Here is a 17,309-nt window from a genome sequence, read left to right on the forward strand (position 1 = left end):
CTATACCGAGCTAAAGGGTTAACAGGCTAGTGCTTAATCTCTACTTTTTAAAACTTAAGTGTGAAATTGTAGTTTTGAGATCTTCGTGTTTGACTGGATCTGCTGGTAAGGAGATGGGAAGAAATGAACTTATCTTACAGATTCAAGGGACAAATCCCTCCGAAAGTCACTCGCTATGTAACCTACCCTGAGAAACACCAAGAGGTTTAGCATTGATTTAGAGTGGTCCCTAAAAGAGAAATAGTTACGCCTCACCAGCAGAGTACCATTTCTTCAGATTTGCATAATTTCTCATCTACCTGAGGGTTAAATTTTATTCCAAAAGTATAGCACGGGTATTAAGTGTGAGCACTGAAATTGTGGGGAAAAAAATTAAAGGATTCCCACAAAGAAAACTAGGATATAAAAAACTACAAACATCCAGTATTGGCATCCTTTAGGGACAGAGTCTAAGAGGCTGGAAACTGAGTTGGGTCTTACCACTTACTTGGTGTGTGAGACCTTGAGAAAGTTACTTATCTTCTCTCTGTCTCAGTTTCTACACTTAGGGCATTGAAGAAGACTGTTTAACCTTTCCTCCTTTGAAACTCTGTAAACTCTGATCACTCCTGGGATGGCTGGAATGTATCTCAGGGTCTCTAATTGACAAATAGCTATTGGTATCCAAATCAGCTCTGGAAACGCAAACCTTTTCCTTTGAGAGGAAACTCATACCTGCCAGAGGCTCTGACAGACTCTCAGTGCTTTTTACCTTGTAGGTCAGAGGAAGGATCCTGACAGAACCCATTGTAATTGAAATTTGGCAATTTCTTTATTTCCCCTGAAAGAAAATCCACACCAATCAAAGCGTTTATGTGGGGAAGGGACCAGAACTAACGGGAAATAAAGTGGGAGAGAACAGAGGTTGAACTGAAACTAACCAAATAGGATATCCTTGAGACCAGTGAAAATGCCCCACAGTCATAACGTTTGAACCTTGGACTCCAGCCACACTAGCCTTTCCAAGAAATCCTAGCGTATTTTCTTGTCTAAGGTGTTAAACAGATTGAATAGTGTCCTCTAATTGCACCAAAAACTTAGCCTAGGTGAACCTTTTTTTAGTTAGGCAATATGATGGTGGCAGTGATCATTTATATTAGCTGGGCACATCGTCTCCCCCACCTCCACACCCCACCCAAATTCCTAATCTTAATGGAACTGAGAGTTAAGAATGATTTTTTAATGTCTCGTTGGATTTTTAGACTGTTAATGTACCGAATCCTTCTCATTATTACTTTATTGATTGCTCATTGACCAGCCCCCTTCAAATCGTATTAACCACCCTCTGCCGGTTTAGATTAGGAGAGTTTAAAAAGCACCTTTCATTACTCCTCCCTCCCCCCCACTCCTGCCATGGAGTTGAGACTAGGCAGCTTAATGGGAGCTCTAATGGGGCAGCTAAGAGGAGAGGGGCCACGGTCCCTGCCGATTGCATTAATAGCTCAAAGGGGGCCAATACAGAAAATTAGCCGTAAACGAGCTCTGGAGATCTTCAAATGAAAGAGCCATTTATCACGCTGGCTACCTTCACTCCACTCGTTTGCTCTCTCTACTGGGAACAACTCATTTCCTCTTAACTAAATTACTTCAGAAATGTCAGCTAAGCCTAGATAGCAAACATAACAAGAGAGGGAGCCCATAATCTATGGGGTGATATCAACACAGGTGAAAAATTAGGCTGGTTAAGTTTTAGGAGGGGGGCCTTGCCAGAATTGGAGAGAGAGACATAGAGATACAGACATATATTATTCATGTCCAAGTCTTCTGGCTTCCTAAACACAGGAGCAGAGACCCCCAAACCCAGACCAGTTGCCAGACTTTTATTAACAAGTAAGCAACCACTTATTTCTATTTTGCCTATGGCTCTCTAAAGATAAAAACATGATATTATGATCTTTTCTTCGTGTAATAAAGCAAATATCTCAAATATTAAATAATGGAGTTGTCCTAAATTTCATATTCATACCATGCCCCCTGAATCAATTAAAGTGAGTCACATGCTACTTAGATGTTTTAAGCTGTACATTTTTTTAAAAAGCTTTTGGGGACATAAAATGTACTCCAATGTTTCCAAAAACAGAACTAGCTACTTTAGTCACTATTCCCCTTTTCTTATTCCTGGAGATAAATGTATATATAAATATTTACATTTCACTGACAAACATATACAAGGTGTGAAACCAAAGCATCCCACATCTAAGAATATTTTCAGCTCCATTTTGCTAGGCAAGCTAAGTTCCAAATATTTTTATTGGCCTGACTATTAATAACATTTCTGATTGGTCATCTGTTGGGCATGTTCCACTGCCAGCCCAAATGATGTTGCTAGGATACGGAACTCTTAGCTAAGTGGTTCTAGCTTTCCATGAAAAGGGATTGGGAACTAAAACAAAAAAAAAAAAACCAATGGAGAAGCTCCTCCCCCACCCCACTCCAATCAACCAGCAATTAACCAAAAGAGAAGACCCAAGAGAAAATGGTGAAAGTGAGCTGTCAGTCAGCAAGTGGCAAGTCTAAGCAAGGAGCCTGGGTATCCTAGCAAATCCAAAAGCTGGCATTCAAAACCGAAACGATATTATCTAAAGAAGAGAAGGAGAGATGTTTGGAGCAACACTTAAATAGTTTTGCCCCAAACCTTACTATTCTTCAGAATATTCATTTCAAAGCCAAAGGGCACCATTTCAAGTACTGCTTCCCCCACCCACTTCTCAAAGCTACTCTTCCTGCCTTTGTAAAAGAAGAAAATTTAGAATACCTCACCCTGTTTGGAATGCTTATTCCACAACCCTCCTACTATCCCAGTTTGACTCTGGATGGATTCTTCCCAAAGCATCTTTTCTTTTAATTGTTTCTGTGAATGTCAAGTGGCTCAAGTGAATCATAAATGACTGAAGCTGGGGATTGTTGACACCAAACATAAGGACAGGCTTTCTCCAGCATCAGTAAGAAAGGGATACAGTAGTTAAAATTGTATCTTCAAATACCAGGTCCTGTGATAATTAAAGATTGCACTGTTTACACATTTAAGCTCCTAAATTTGTGGCATGTGAGTGACATTCGGGCCTTTCAGCAGCCACACTAATCTCCAGGCATTCTCTCAGTGACTGTCAGAGAAGAGGAGAAAAAATTAAGCAGCTGCAATACGCCCGAAATGAGTTATTGTAATTACATTTAATTAGTTTAATTAGTTAATTATTTTGCTTACAGCTGTACAAGAGACTGCAAACATTTGTTAATATCACATGCCCTTTAACAGTATGGGGTGATTCCACAGTCACACTAAATCATGAATGCATATGTAGGAAGATTTAGAAATGTGCATAGACTGTCTCAGCTTCTCAGGATGCGCATATTTAGCAACACATTTGGCACAATTAAAAAAAATAATAAAAGAAACAACTCATAAAACACAGAGAACTGGGAACGAAATTACCACCAAAAAATCAAATACAAAAACAAGGGAAAAAGGAGCTGTCTCAATGACATAGGGTTTAGCTCAGCAAACTCCAGTTATCAATGAAATAATTATAGCCCAGTTTTGAAGCCAGTGTTTACCACCCAGTTCCACACATGATGATAGCTCCATTATTCAAGATGTGTCTAGAATGGCTACCAAATGTATCATGAGAAAAATGACAATAGTCTCTGTCCCTCTATTTCTCTCATCCGAGTTTCTGTCTGTGATTTTCTCTTCCCCTTGCCCCATTTCCTTCTTCTGGACATGCCCTTTCACCTAGGCTGACAGCCATTGTCGTATGATTGTGAACAAACATTTGTGTCTTATAAAATAATGAATTCCCCCAAAGTGAAAACTCATCATAAGGACATTAACGTACAGGAAAACTTTGCTTAGTTTTGGGGGGAATAAGGCATACCTTTTTTAATGACAGACTGGTCCAATAAATTCATGCCGCTGTTATTGGCATCTTCAACTGACTGTGAATATAAAAACATCACTATTCAAATTGACTGGATATTAAAGAATTGCACACATAAATCATGTCATTCCAAACTGGAGTTTCTGTTATTTCCATTTATATTAATTCACAAAGGGAGGTTTTATTATTATCATTATTACCTCCAAATCGACATAGAAATGAAATTCACCCAAATTATAAATTCTTCCAATGGAAGAAGAGGAAAAGAAACTGTGAGAGACATCTAGGATGCAATATTGGTTTAGTTATTATACAAAACACAGATATTACATAGACAGATAAACCTTTATATTATTTGCTCTTATGAATTGTGAAAATTTGGCAACAGGCGAAAGATTTTCACCAATATTAGTAAGAGCAATTTCTGCTTTCCATTCTATCCCAGTGCATCTTAACCCCAGAGCCATTTTACAAATACATAATAGTTTACATTATGGGATTTTAATTAAAGTCTGAGCAATTTCGAATGGAATGCAAACAGCAACACATAGGAACATGTTTGCAAGCCTCCAGGACCGCACACCCACTGCAGCCCATACACGTCCCTGTGAGCTCTGAGCTTCTTGCTGCACAATGGCAATCCCTCCGAGGAGCCTGCCCCATTCACCCCTCCTTCCAACCCTGCTGAGGCTGCCTCCCAGCAAGGAACACACCTGTTAGGAAGGCAGTAACTCCAGGCACACAGACACACACAAAGGCCTGGATCCTCCCAGTCAGCACCTAGGTAATCCCAAGTAATGTTCATCTTCTGTGCCAAAGTTTCATCCCAGAGAAGGAAAGTTTCAACCCTGAGCGTTGGCAGCACTTCTGAGGGGAAATAGCTGTTGGAGCGAGTTCTTTACTGTCAGGATGCACATGAACGGAGTTTTGGCTGTGCATTCCAGGGCATCCAAAAGCAGTGGATGGATTCCTTCCCTCCTACCCCCCATGAAAAGAAATGCTAGGTCTTTCTCAAATGTACAGCTATTTTCCTTGACCCTCAGAAACACAAGTTTGGACCAATTTGTCACCCACTCTATAGAGAAGTAAAAAGCAAAGGGCTTGAGGGTGAAGTGGTGTTTTCATAGCACCTCCCACCCACTCATGCCGCATCCCCAGACAGGGTGTGAGTTCATCACAAGAAAAAGACTGTCTACCCCAAACAAGCAGTACTTTAGAAATGAAGTGATCTAATCACAGAGGGGCATGTTAATTTGTTTCTTCTCATTTTTAATAGTCCCTCTTCTGTTCTCATTTGAAAGGTGAGGAAAATTGTTACTCTCCATAGGAACTGTTTTCCTTGTTGCATACCCATCTTAAGAAATAGTAAAAAGCTGTTTAAAAATGCTTCATGTAACTTGTCCATAACTCCTAAGGGGGCACCGGACACACACACACACACACACACACACACACACACACACACACACACACACTTGTGCATATATCCGATTCACGCCTTTCTATACTCATGTACCTACAGGGGCAATGTGTCCACGCAGGACAGAAATATTCGCCTGTGTCTGTGGGCAGGCAGACCCTCATTTGGGCCTGGACCCATGAGCCCCCATACCTGACCCTCATGTTGGTACGTAAATATGTATAAACGCCTCATCAGCGACGTGGGGTAGTTGTGGTAGTTAATGAGAAGGCTCTTGTCTGATTTTCTATCTAATTACGGCCGCCTGCTGGGTTTTTGTACAGGATATTCACGCAGCATGCTGGCGCTTAATCGTCACAGGGAGTATCGTAAAGATTTAATTAGGACTGCATGCGGAAGCGCAGAAAAACAACTCAGACTCGTAATTACTAGACTTCTTTAGTTAAAAGTGATACCAGGGGTTGCTTTAAGACACTCGGGTGTGTTTGAGTGTGGGTGTGTGTTTGTGGGAGGGTTGACTTAACATCCTTCTATGTTTATACTCATAGGTGGTAGAGGGGAGGGGGGGGATAGAGAGCAACGAAGGCAAGAAGAAAAGAGGTGTACATGGCGACTAAACAAATCCCAAACTAGGTGTCATCTCACTCTGTCTTTCTCTTTCTGTAGCTGTTCTTCTGAGTTTTTAACACTTGTAGCCCCCCGCCCCCCACACAATGGGTGAAATGTAGCATACCCAGAACCCAAACAGCGATTTGCTAGTTTAATAGCCCCTGTGAGTAAATTGAAATAGAAATTGACAGGGTTTTATAGTTTCATTTAAAAAAATATTAGAAGCATTTGGTTAATTAGCTCTCCTCCTTCTCTTCTCTCACAGTCCGGGCGGTGGCCCTGTGTGTGTGCGTCTGGGTCACACAACATCTCCCTAACCCTCAACCCACAGGCCAGGCAGTGCCTCGGGGTCGGTCTGGTCCATGGCTTGGGGGGCACTTGCAACACACATCAGGCCCTTGAGATTGAGCAAGAGACTTTGAGGTCCGGGCTGAGGCACTCTCTGGTCCCTTTTAAAGACTAGACCGGTGCAGTCAACCCATTCCGTAGCTGCAGGGAATGTTGAAACTGCCAACTGTCTTCAGTAACTTTAGCCCCCCAGCTTCAGATCCCTAACTCGGAAGTGCATTCTTCCTAACAGAGCAGGTGAGTAGCAGTCTCTGGATTCCAGGCTCTGGTCCCGGGAACATCTCCTCCCCTGTCTTTGTCACCTGCCCTGAGTAAACGTCAACTTCACCCTGGTCTCGGGAGGTCTGTCATTGCCTTGGACACAGAGGCCATCCCCGCCCCCGTTGTTTCCCTCCAGGACAGGTGCAGAGTGTATTCCCTAAGACCCCTGGCACTACGGGGTCGTACAGAGAAGGTCCCCTGGGCCTCCCCACCTCCTCAGGCGACGAGCTGGGATGAAGCTGGGGCAGGAACAGGGTAGGAGTGGGGTGGAGCAGGGAGTGTGCGAGGGCCCCGGCCTATTCCTTTCTCTTTTGGCTTTCTACCTCTGCAGTCTGTATTACCAACAGCAACACCTCAGCCAGCAGTGCTGTGTTCACACAAACGCTCTAAATCCTTTCCAACGCTTTGACAAGAGTATTCTCCTAGATGCCCACTGACCTGGCCGTTTTTTTCTCACCCTTTGCATTTCATCAAACACTCAAAAAAAAAAAAAAAAACCCTCATAATTAGGTCATTTAAAACATCTAAAGCCTAAGAAATCTCCCTCTTTTGGGGGGAAAATTGCTGAGTTCTATCACCTGAGCCACTCGGCCTGCAGAATGGTGGTGACAAGGAGTTAGCATCATCAGCAGTGGTGATGATTTGATCCACTTTCATTATCCAGCACTTTGAACCGTACTCAGAAAGGTTAATTTAAAAACTTTTTCCCCCGAGACACATATTACCCCAATGCATTAAAAAAAAAACTATTAAATATTTCCTTTCACATATGATATTCTGAAATGAGCAATATCTCCAGACATGGACAGTTGAACTTGGTTAAATCAACAAAACCATCACTCTTATTACTATGGGTAAATTCGGCCACAAAGCAGGTGATTCCATCTTTTTTGGAAATAATAAATAACTGAATTTCTTTTAAAACAATAAACCATAATAGACCTCACACGGGCAGCATTCGATACTGTCACCACATTTTAACTATTTTAAAATATAATTTTTCAGCAAAGTAAAAAAGAATGACTCATGTACCATCGTCTCTTTCCCATTTTATTTTCCTTTGCTTCAGAGGTATGTCTAAAAGGATACATAATATACACTACTATGCCACTGAGACCAAAGTGTCAATTAAATACCTTTCAACCATATTTATCTTTTCTGGAGACTATTTAAATTAAGGTGAAAAAGGAGACCTGCTCGGGATCACCCAGACAGTTTTTAGGAATCATTTCTTTGATGTTTCTTTGTTTAGTTTAACCAAGTATTCTCAACCAAATCAGGCTCCATTGTGTAGGCTGCAGATGGGATAGTGGGTGGATTGGGGGAGCGTTTTGAGCCTTTTGTTTTAAGAAATAAACACGTGATGCCTCTTCTACTGGGATGGTGGTGATGAGGAGAGAAGGGTTCATGGAGTGGGAGAGGGCTGGACAGGGAGGTTGCGAATATTGGTCCAGTCATTTAATGGACGGAAAACTGAAAAGAATCTCCAAAATGATATCTGTCCTCATGGACTACCAAACTAAATTATGGCTTTTTGGGTCTCTCCCCAACAGATATTCTATTTTTTGGATGAGGACTGGAACTTGTATCTTGGAAAACGGCTCTGTAACTTATAGGACATTGAAAGCAAGACCTGGCTTAGACGAACACAGAGCACGTCTTTCTTCCAATGTGCACTGTCATGCTCAACAAAATCTTTACAAATCCAGCAGAAACCTCTAGAGCATACAGAGACCCCTGCACCTTCGTGCTGGAGCCCTGGCTTCTAGGCACAGGTCTTCCCCAGACAAGTCAGTGGGACAGGCCCACCATGGGGTGTGCGTGTTCGTGAAGGGAGGGTACTACGTTTGCTCCCACAAAGCACCACAGCATATGCACGAGTTGGTAGCTGAGGCAAGACAGAAATAATAGCCTTGATTTTAATAATCTTAAACTATCAAAACACGTATTTTTTTCTCCTTCAAGATTTAATTTCTAGTGGCTCTGGCTTTCATAATTAGACCTGTAGATACCTCCACTTAGAGCCATACATACATACACAAACAGTTATATATGTCCTGTCCAACTAGTTTTATTCTAAAAATGGGAACAACCTCCCCCAAAGGGAGACGCCCGCCCCTCCCCCTCCCAGGGCATTCGTTATTCATTGTCTTTTTTGGTCGTTTGTTATTTTGTTTGTGGTTACCTGGACGTCTTCCATGCCGGGATGGCCGAGGCCGTGCAGCGAGAGGCTGTCCCCCATGCCCGCGTCCAGGCCGTGGTGTGCCGAATGCAGCAGCACGTCCGGCCGGCGGACCGAGTGGTAGTCCCTCCGGGGGTCAAGGCCCGAGAGCTGAGGCAAGGCAGCCCGAGGCTGGGGCAGCAGAGAGCCGGCTTCCGAACCCACTTCTTGCCGCTGCCGTTGTCCCCAGGGGTGCTGCTGGGGCTGGTGCAGTGGGTTCAGGGAGTAGGGGTCGTTGACGTGGGAGTAGGGGTCCTGGCTCTGGTGGTAGGGCAGCGGCTGGTACGGGGGCGGGAAGTAGGGCGGCTGGAAGTCCGACGACGGAGTGTGGGACAGCGGCGGAGCGCTCGAGTAAGGTCCTTGGGACACCGAGCCCAGCTGGGAGAGCCGCGAGCTGTGGCTCGGGACGCCATCGTGCCGGTCCTGGGAGCGGAGAGAGAAAGAGCCAGAGAGAGGGAGAGAGAGCCGGAAAGAGAGTGACAGAGAAGAAGGGAAAAAAAATACAAGCGACAAATGGAGAAGCCCGGCTTCCGTACGCTCTTCCCGGGGCAGGGTAAGCAAGAGTCTGAAACTTAGACCCCTAAGTTGACTCAGAGGGCCACATGATTTCAGCAATTCCATACGCGAGGTTTTGGGGAGAAAATGGGGGAACGGATCACCCACTTAACTAACATTTGAGCCGCCTTTTGGAAGTGGAAAGCAGGCGAAAGGGGCGAGGGTAAAGGAACTGTGTGTATGGAGGGAGATTCTAAACGCCTTAATTAAAAATGGAAGAGCCTTACATACGGTGTTTGCTTCCTTGGGTGTTTTAAACTATTTTTTCTAACTCTTCTAGAGGTCCAAAGAACAACAAATAAAACTTCATGATATTTACTACACCGCTCCTCCAAGTAAAAACAACTTCTGCCTTCACTTGCCGTGCAGCTGGTTGATCCAGAGCTTTCCACACAACCTGATAATTCCAGTAGTTCCAAGGAATCCACCAGATCTGAGTTGTCAGTCACCCCTCCCTCCCCAGGAGAAATTAAATAATTTAAATAGTGTTTGATTGAAATGGATCTCATTTGAAATCATATCCTAAGCCTATGTTAAATTGAGTTGTGGTTCACATGAGTTATTTCTAAGGTGGTTTTTCTACATCTAACACTATTATCCTCCAGGGTGTAAAAATGAAGGACCTGAAGTTGAGAGGAGGAAAAAAAAGCGGAGACAACTTATTCTTGGTCCTATCTCGATTGTAAACTAAGTGAAAGAGGGGGAGGAGTGTGCTTTTGGGAGTGGGGGTTAAGTTTCTCCCTCTCCTCTGTGGAAATGTAAAGTAAAGTCCCCATGGTTCTTTTTGCAGAAATAGTCACCTAAATTTCCAAACTGCAATGGCAAATAGAAAGTTTTTCTGTTCGGCCTCCCCCCTCCCAGCTGACTCATGGAGCTCAGACAGAGAACACACAATGCAGAGAGAAGCAGCTGCAGCCTCGTCCAATTATGGTGCTAAATTACCAAGCCAAAGGCGCTCAAAGGAAGACTGAGAGAGACAGAGTGTGAGACACACACACACACACACACACACACACAGACGTAGAGACAGAGAGACAGTGAGAGGAGGGAGCATGCAATTCTGGTAACACGTGAATCCAAACTCACCATGGATGAATAGGTGTGGACTAACATCTGGAAAAAAAAGCCTGGTTACTGCTCAAAATCAGACAATGTTTAAAAAAAAAAAATCAAGGAGTCCAGCAGAGAAGCGAGCTGGACACAGGAGCTGGGCTTGAGGTGTTTCCAGGACAAGCCATCAAAAAAAAAAAAAAAAAAAAAAATCACCCCCCCCCCCAAGATTGTTGATGCCTGTCACACACAGACAGAACTATGAATCTGTCTCTTGCTGTCTTTTTGGCCTCTTTCTTCTGCCGTTCTTGGGGCTCCAGATGCAGTCCTCTTCCACCCGAAGCTGGGCTCAGACTGCTCGGGCGCCCCTTCCTCCCTCCGCTTGCCTACACCGCCTCATAATAATTGATATTCATGACTATTAATATTACACGAGTACTTTAAAGGGAGAATGGAGGACAAATGGAGCGTGAAGCAGCAGCGAGCGCAGAGCTCCCCTACTATTGTAAATGACGTTCATTCAGTGGAGAATTACTAGATGTAATCAGACGAGGGGGCTGGCAAAGGCAGACTGGGGAAAAAGTTTAGCAGGAAAGAGGCAGAACTTCAGTTGACTGAGCTGGGGACACGCGTAAAGCAGCCCCTGCTCCTTTGGACAGGGCAGTGTGAGAGAGCAGCTCTGGAGGCTTGTATAGAATGTAGGTGTCCTTGTACCTGAAGAGAGACTTTCCTAATGGGAAGAACTGATCGCCCTGGGTGCTTTGTGAGCAGCTTAAAAAACAAAATAAAAAGGGATTTGCTTCATTATTTAGAGGGGAAAGAAAACTGGTGGGCCCAGTTGTTTACAGTAACATTTGCAGACTTTTACTGAATGTGGAAGATAGGACAACTTATTAAAGGACAGAGGCAAGATGGGGGCTTTTCATCCCTTGTGCAGCCTTTTCCTCTTTAGCGCTCACATAGTCTGCGATTTTTACCTCGGTTTAAAGCGTACGTACGCAATCAATCTTCAAGTACGCTAAACTTATCCTTTCCAGGCAAAGCCAGGGGCAACAGAAAACCTTTTTGGATGTTTCAGGAACCCGTTCAACTGGCCTGACTGCCATTTCTGTTAAAGTTCAACCTTAGTCCAGACTTAAATAGGCTCCTTCCACTGTGCTGTGGGTTCTTCTGGTGTTTTGTTTTGTTTTTTGCAGAAAATTTAGGCAGAAAGGAATACCTGTAATATTCTCTCCTCTCCCCTCTCTCTCTCATTTCTTTTTTCCCCCTTTTTTCTCTTCTCTCTTTCCCCTTCCACTCCACCCCTCCCTCTTCCTCTCTCCCTCCCTTCTTTCTTCTCTCCCTCCTTTCCCATTTATTTAGCCACTTTACATAAAGACAAGTATTACCCTGATGACTTTTTAGAACCCACTCAAATCCCTCTACGTATACCTTGAGCTGTTTTCACCACAGCCCCATCCCTGTCAATGTCATGCCCAATTTGGGGGCTCGTATTCTTTAGGACAGTTCTAATGCATTCGACTTTACCATTATCCCGCCTGTTAAGGAAAGAATAGAAGGCAGAACCGAAACAAACCCCACCAGGCGCGTAGGCGCGGCTCTTCGTTACACAGAGAGGAAAGGAAAACCCCAAGCATCATTCAGCAAAAAACCGAATCTCTCTCTCCTTCCCTCTGTCTGCCCCCCTTCTCCCACACCCACACACACACCCCAAGATCAGGATTCAGGGCTGCCCAGGGCTGGGGGGCGCTGGGCGCTGCCTGCGGGACGCTCGTCGGAGCCCCGGTCTCGTAGGACTGGGCGAGCGGCTGGAGGGAACTTGCCGGACGCTTTTGTGAGTTGTCCATTCTTATGATCCGCAAGGCAACTCCCGCTGGGTTTTCCGGAGTAACCCCGGAGCGGCGAGGGCGCGTTACTTTCTGGGCTCTTTGAGGAGCCTCAGTGCTTCCGCCGCGGCCGCTCGGTCCGACCGAGCGCGGCCCTGGCCCAGCGGCCGGGAGCGAGCTTCTGCGCCTCCCTCGTCTCGCCAACTTTTCCTCCTTGCAGGCTCCATCGCCCCGCTTCGCCTTCCCCCTTGCCCCATCTGCTTGTCTCCTTTTCTGAAGCTTTTCTGCCTGTCTTCCCTCCCTCGACGTCTCCTCGGAGCCTTCGCTTTCCCCCCTGCCCGTGCGCCGAACCGAGGCTCGCGCAGGCCATTCCGCTCTAGCGCGAGGCTCCTCGGGGCCCCGCGCCGTCCCCACCCCGTCCCGCCGCGCCCCCTGCGCCCCGCCCGGACGCCCGCCGCGCCCGCCAGCCCCAGCCGCCCGGCCGCCGCGTCGGTCCTCGCCCGAGACCGCAAAGGGCACCGGCGAGCGCGGTCCCAGCTCCACCGAGGCGGCAGGCGCCCGCCCGCTCGGCGCAACTTGTGCCGGCAAGAGCTGAGCCAGCCTCAGTGCCGGAGAACCGTGCGCGCTGAACGCGGGCAGAAGATTTCGTTAAAAACGCCAAAACACGGGGCGGCTGCGATCTCCGCTTGGACGCACTGACCCTCAGTGAAGCAAAGCACAGGAAAACAGAAAATAATAAATCGTCTGCTGCGACTCCTCTATTCATCCGTATATCCATCCGTCTATCTATCTACCTCTCTCCCTCTAATTTTCTGTCCTCTACTTGGATCCGTTTGGTATCGATTTCAGAAATTTTATTGAAAATAAAAACCAAAAGCTCGAGTTCTGTTACGAATGAGGCTTGAAAACCCAATTCTCTTCCACACGGAAAACAAGGAGAGACCCTGCCTTTGTCATAATCCCTATTTTCTCTGACGGTCTGCCCACATTCAGTAGCACCACATTCCCCATCAGAGCTTAAAGGGGGGGGGGGATGGGGAGGCAAGAGAGAGAGAAAGAAAAATAAAAGAAAAAATTTCCTCAATTAAAGTTGCCAGATTTCAACCTTAAAGTCCCTTTTCAGAATAGCGAAGTCTCCCCAAGCCAGCTTTTCTAAAAGTTAAAGAAAGCTGAGAAAACCGACCGGAAATCTATGAGTAAATAGCTTAAAAATATATATCAGTTGGGGTGTCAAGAAGCTCAAATTCTCTAACTGCAAAGCTCTAAGATGCATCTGGGGGTGTCGGCTCACCTCATAGATATCTTCGTACTTGACATTCTCCACGAGCTTCCAGAGCATGATGGCAGCCTGGTCTCTAGGAGGTGAGTGCATTCATGTGAGGAGCAGATGTCTGGCTTCTCAGGACTCCGCTGTCTGTAATGATCCATCTATAATTGGAAATGGGGGATACACACCAAATCCGACGCTCCTCTCCCATCGCAACTTATATCTGTTGTCTCAAACAATAGGCTGGACAAGTAAGCTTCAGCAGAGAGAAAAAACATTATTGCACACGCATGAGTTAGATGTAACCCACAGACATGTATATTATAAAAATCATAAACACGTATTTACGCCCAGACACCCACTTATAGTTATATAAGCACCCTTGGGTCACACAGAGTCTACAGGCATTTAACCGGGCATTTAAAAGAGAGATAGTTGTTCGGGGTGATTAATATAAATATGTACATTTTTAAAACCTCTATGTTGAAAATGATAAATCATTGTAGCCACAAACTAAAGTCTTTACAATTCATAATGAGAAGCTAGGGGCCGTCAAGTCCCCTATTTGCTATGTAGATTTTAAAAGGGGGACCATTACTAAGACATTTTTAAACACAAAAGCTTCCTATTCATGTGTGTTCAGGAGGAGGATATTTTGAAAGCTGGATGTGGGGATTTTAAGGGTGATCTGTCTGTGTTGGTGGCTACACAACTTTTTTTTTTTTTTTTAACTTTATCTCTGTCGCTGTAGAACAAAAAAGCTAGCCACCAAGGTGACCATTTCTAATATTTTCTGGTCATTTTGCCCAACACTTCTGGAAACTTAAATACACCTCAGTCTGTGCTGCTTGTTGTTTTGCGTGTTGTTTGTATGCATTTTCAACCGATTCCATGCACCATTCCTCTTGGCTGGAGTCTCCATTTTATCAAGTTTTTTCAGATGTTGGAAGCAACATATGCACACATTCACACAATGTTAATTTTGAGCCTTCTTTGCAGAGGCACACGACATTTTATGTTTGCATCTGTTGTCTGTAACTTGTAAGTGGTTACAATAGTAGAGAGTCAAGAAATGGTCACCTGAATCTTTGAGAAGGACTTTACACAGAATATTCTTCAAAGAGACAGTGAAAAATATTTTCGGGTGTGCAGGGTTTTGTAAGTGTATTTTCCCTAATAAGGTGATTTTTACAGTTTTTTTTAAAGAAAACATAAACAACCAAAACAAAGTTAACCAAACCTTGAAAATGGGCGCCCTTTATGACACAGGGTTTCTGAATTTCATCACTAAGTGATTACTCATTTGTTCCCCTTTTTCCATCCCCTGTGTTTTTCTACTCCCTTTCAGGGTGCAGAGGGCTCCTCACAGCAAGAAGAGAAGCCCAGAAGAGGATCCTTGTCCCTGGGGCAGTAAATAAATGGAGGGAGGGAATGCGGAGGTACCTGGACAATTTGGGGTGAAAGTTATTAAACCTGGTAAGAGTGAATCTGCAAAAGGCGATTGTCTTTAAATCCAGGACCGCTTTGAGCAGCCGTGTGCGAACAGGGTCGGACGCTTTTCGAGCAGAGGGCTCTGGACAACCGCGGCGGATTCCAGTTCGATAAAAACCAAGGAGACACTTCGTGAAATGCAGAATGCACAGTTCTGCAGATTTTTAATTAATTTATTTTTAACGATAAGTCAAATGAACACAAAGAAGGTGCTTTAGAAGAAACTTCAGAAATAAACCTTTTTTTCATTTCCAGTCCTATTTTTTTTTCTTTTGCCTTTCCCTTCCTCTTTCCTCTTCCCTCCCTCCCTTCCGTCCCTCTCTTCTTCTCTCCCTTCGTCCCTTCGTCCCTTTCTCCCATCCATCCTTCCTTTCCTCCATTCTTCCTTTCCTCCATTCTTCCTTTCCTTTCCTTTAAATATCAACCTTAAATCATACAGAATGTATACAGATTTTCCACCACGAGCAAGAGCACAGATTTTCCTTTTTGCGCCCAGAGCTAGTTAGGAGATGGGAGGAAGGCATGCTTCCTGACCTTATTGTGTGGTAGGACTTAAAACGGGTTCCCCCAACCCCCCTTCTAGAACTAAACCTGTCCAAGATCGATACTTTGAAAGATAAATATTATGGACTCGGAAATTCAGATTCTCCAGACACAAATTTATTAATGAGAATAATTATCTTCTCCCTTTCAAATCAATAACTCTATTATCTTTATTACCTAAGGATCATGACAACCCAAATAAAATGCATTTGGAAAAATCTTATTTTTTTTCTCTAAGTGCTTTTAACACTTTTTTAAATCCCTTTTTGGTAAATCATTTATTACTCTAAAATAAATAAACCCTAAGGTTTAATAAAACAAAACAACCCGGGAGGGATAATTTTGTCTATTAATATAAAACTATTTTTAAAATATGTATTGTGTTAGTATGACTTTTATATCCTTATATATAATTAAAATTTTTCATATGTAATTTTATTTTATGCTAATATTAGGTATTTTTAAAAGTAGAAACGTGAAATATATGGTTAAAATTTAAATTCTTTAGAAAAAATGAATAAATCTGTTTTTTTAAGAGTGAGACATAAACCTAAAAATATATCCACGTAAACACATATATAGAGAGATATCCCCAAAATACATAAGGATAATTAAAGCCCTACTTAATTTTTTAACGTGGGCATTATTCGAAAAATCCTAGAGATTGCAAGGTAAACCTTTCCCGGGGAAGAGTTCCTTGAGTCATTGAACGGGCAACAGCGCCCTCTGTCGGGTTTTGTAGAAGCAAACCCGGCACTGCCGCTCGCTTTCTTTTTTTGCAGATTTCTTTCGGTTCTTCAAAACCTGTTACTACGAAAAACATTTAAAAAGTTCAGTTCTTATTATATCTACTGATTTTAGAAACTGTTGTTTTAGCATCTTAAAAGTTCAAACGCCTCAAAAAATGTACAAATGAAAGCTCAGCCTCCACTAACTTGAGCCGGCCTCTCTTGCTCTTACTTTCTATTGCATTTCGCGGTAACACCCAATCACGTGACACAGGAAAAGATTCCTGCAAGAACTCAGTACAATGCAAACGCAAAGGTAAAACAAACTCTGGATTTCGAAGGGAATTAAACGAGTAAAATTGCATTTTCATCATCATTTCGTTACGCCTTATGCCCGTATTTCTTATTCAGGACTTGCATACGCTCGCTAGGTGGACCGCACTTGAGACATCCTAGGTAGTTATAATTGTATTTTCCCTTTTCGTTTATATTTATTTCAGCTTATAACAGCAAAGAAGAGAGTTATTAGTACCCTTCTCTTTTTCTGCCGTCGATAGAGGGAATGTTATTCAATAAGTGTACGGGCCAATAATCGAAAGCATTTCACCCAGCATGAAGCCCTCTGCTGGCGGTTTTCGGACTTAGTTTATGACTTTTTTTTTTTTAATGTTACAGAAAAATATCATTACGTTAAATCAAGGTCAACTATTACCACTCTCATGTCTTTTTTCTCCTTTCTCCCCAAAATCTAATTATGAATTATCTAAATTTCTTTGACTTCCTTCCGGGGTGATTAATATAAATATGTACATTTTTAAAACCTCTATGTTGAAAATGATAAATCATTGTAGCCACAAACTAAAGTCTTTACAATTCATAATGAGAAGCTAGGGGCCGTCAAGTCCCCTATTTGCTATGTAGATTTTAAAAGGGGGACCATTACTAAGACATTTTTAAACACAAAAGCTTCCTATTCATGTGTGTTCAGGAGGAGGATATTTTGAAAGCTGGATGTGGGGATTTTAAGGGTGATCTGTCTGTGTTGGTGGCTACACAACTTTTTTTTTTTTTTT

At 43.6% G+C, this 17,309-nt stretch overlaps 1 protein-coding gene across 3 annotated transcripts in view; it reads right to left on the reverse strand.

Moving 5' to 3' along the window:
* The window catches only part of TFAP2B (transcription factor AP-2 beta (activating enhancer binding protein 2 beta)), a 28,565-nt gene extending 14,759 nt beyond the window's left edge, over nucleotides 1-13,806 (reverse strand). The window contains exons 1-4 of one of the 3 annotated variants that reach the window (XM_012648575.1): nucleotides 13,499-13,677; nucleotides 10,418-10,444; nucleotides 8,741-9,199; nucleotides 3,915-3,975 (exon numbers count right to left, since the gene is read on the reverse strand). In XM_012648575.1, the coding sequence (XP_012504029.1) occupies nucleotides 3,915-3,975; nucleotides 8,741-9,199; nucleotides 10,418-10,444; nucleotides 13,499-13,579 (628 nt within the window). In that variant the 5' untranslated portion in view covers nucleotides 13,580-13,677. Of the gene's footprint in view, nucleotides 1-3,914; nucleotides 3,976-8,740; nucleotides 9,533-10,417; nucleotides 10,445-13,498 lie in introns of those variants that run through there. The other 2 variants (XM_012648576.1, XM_012648574.1) reach the window with 2 other exon arrangements.
* Nucleotides 13,807-17,309: the final 3,503 nt, after the last annotated feature.

This window comes from Propithecus coquereli, unplaced genomic scaffold (genome assembly GCF_000956105.1).
Source record: "Propithecus coquereli isolate 6110/MARCELLA unplaced genomic scaffold, Pcoq_1.0 Scaffold29, whole genome shotgun sequence".
Taxonomy (NCBI): Eukaryota; Metazoa; Chordata; class Mammalia; order Primates; family Indriidae; genus Propithecus; species Propithecus coquereli.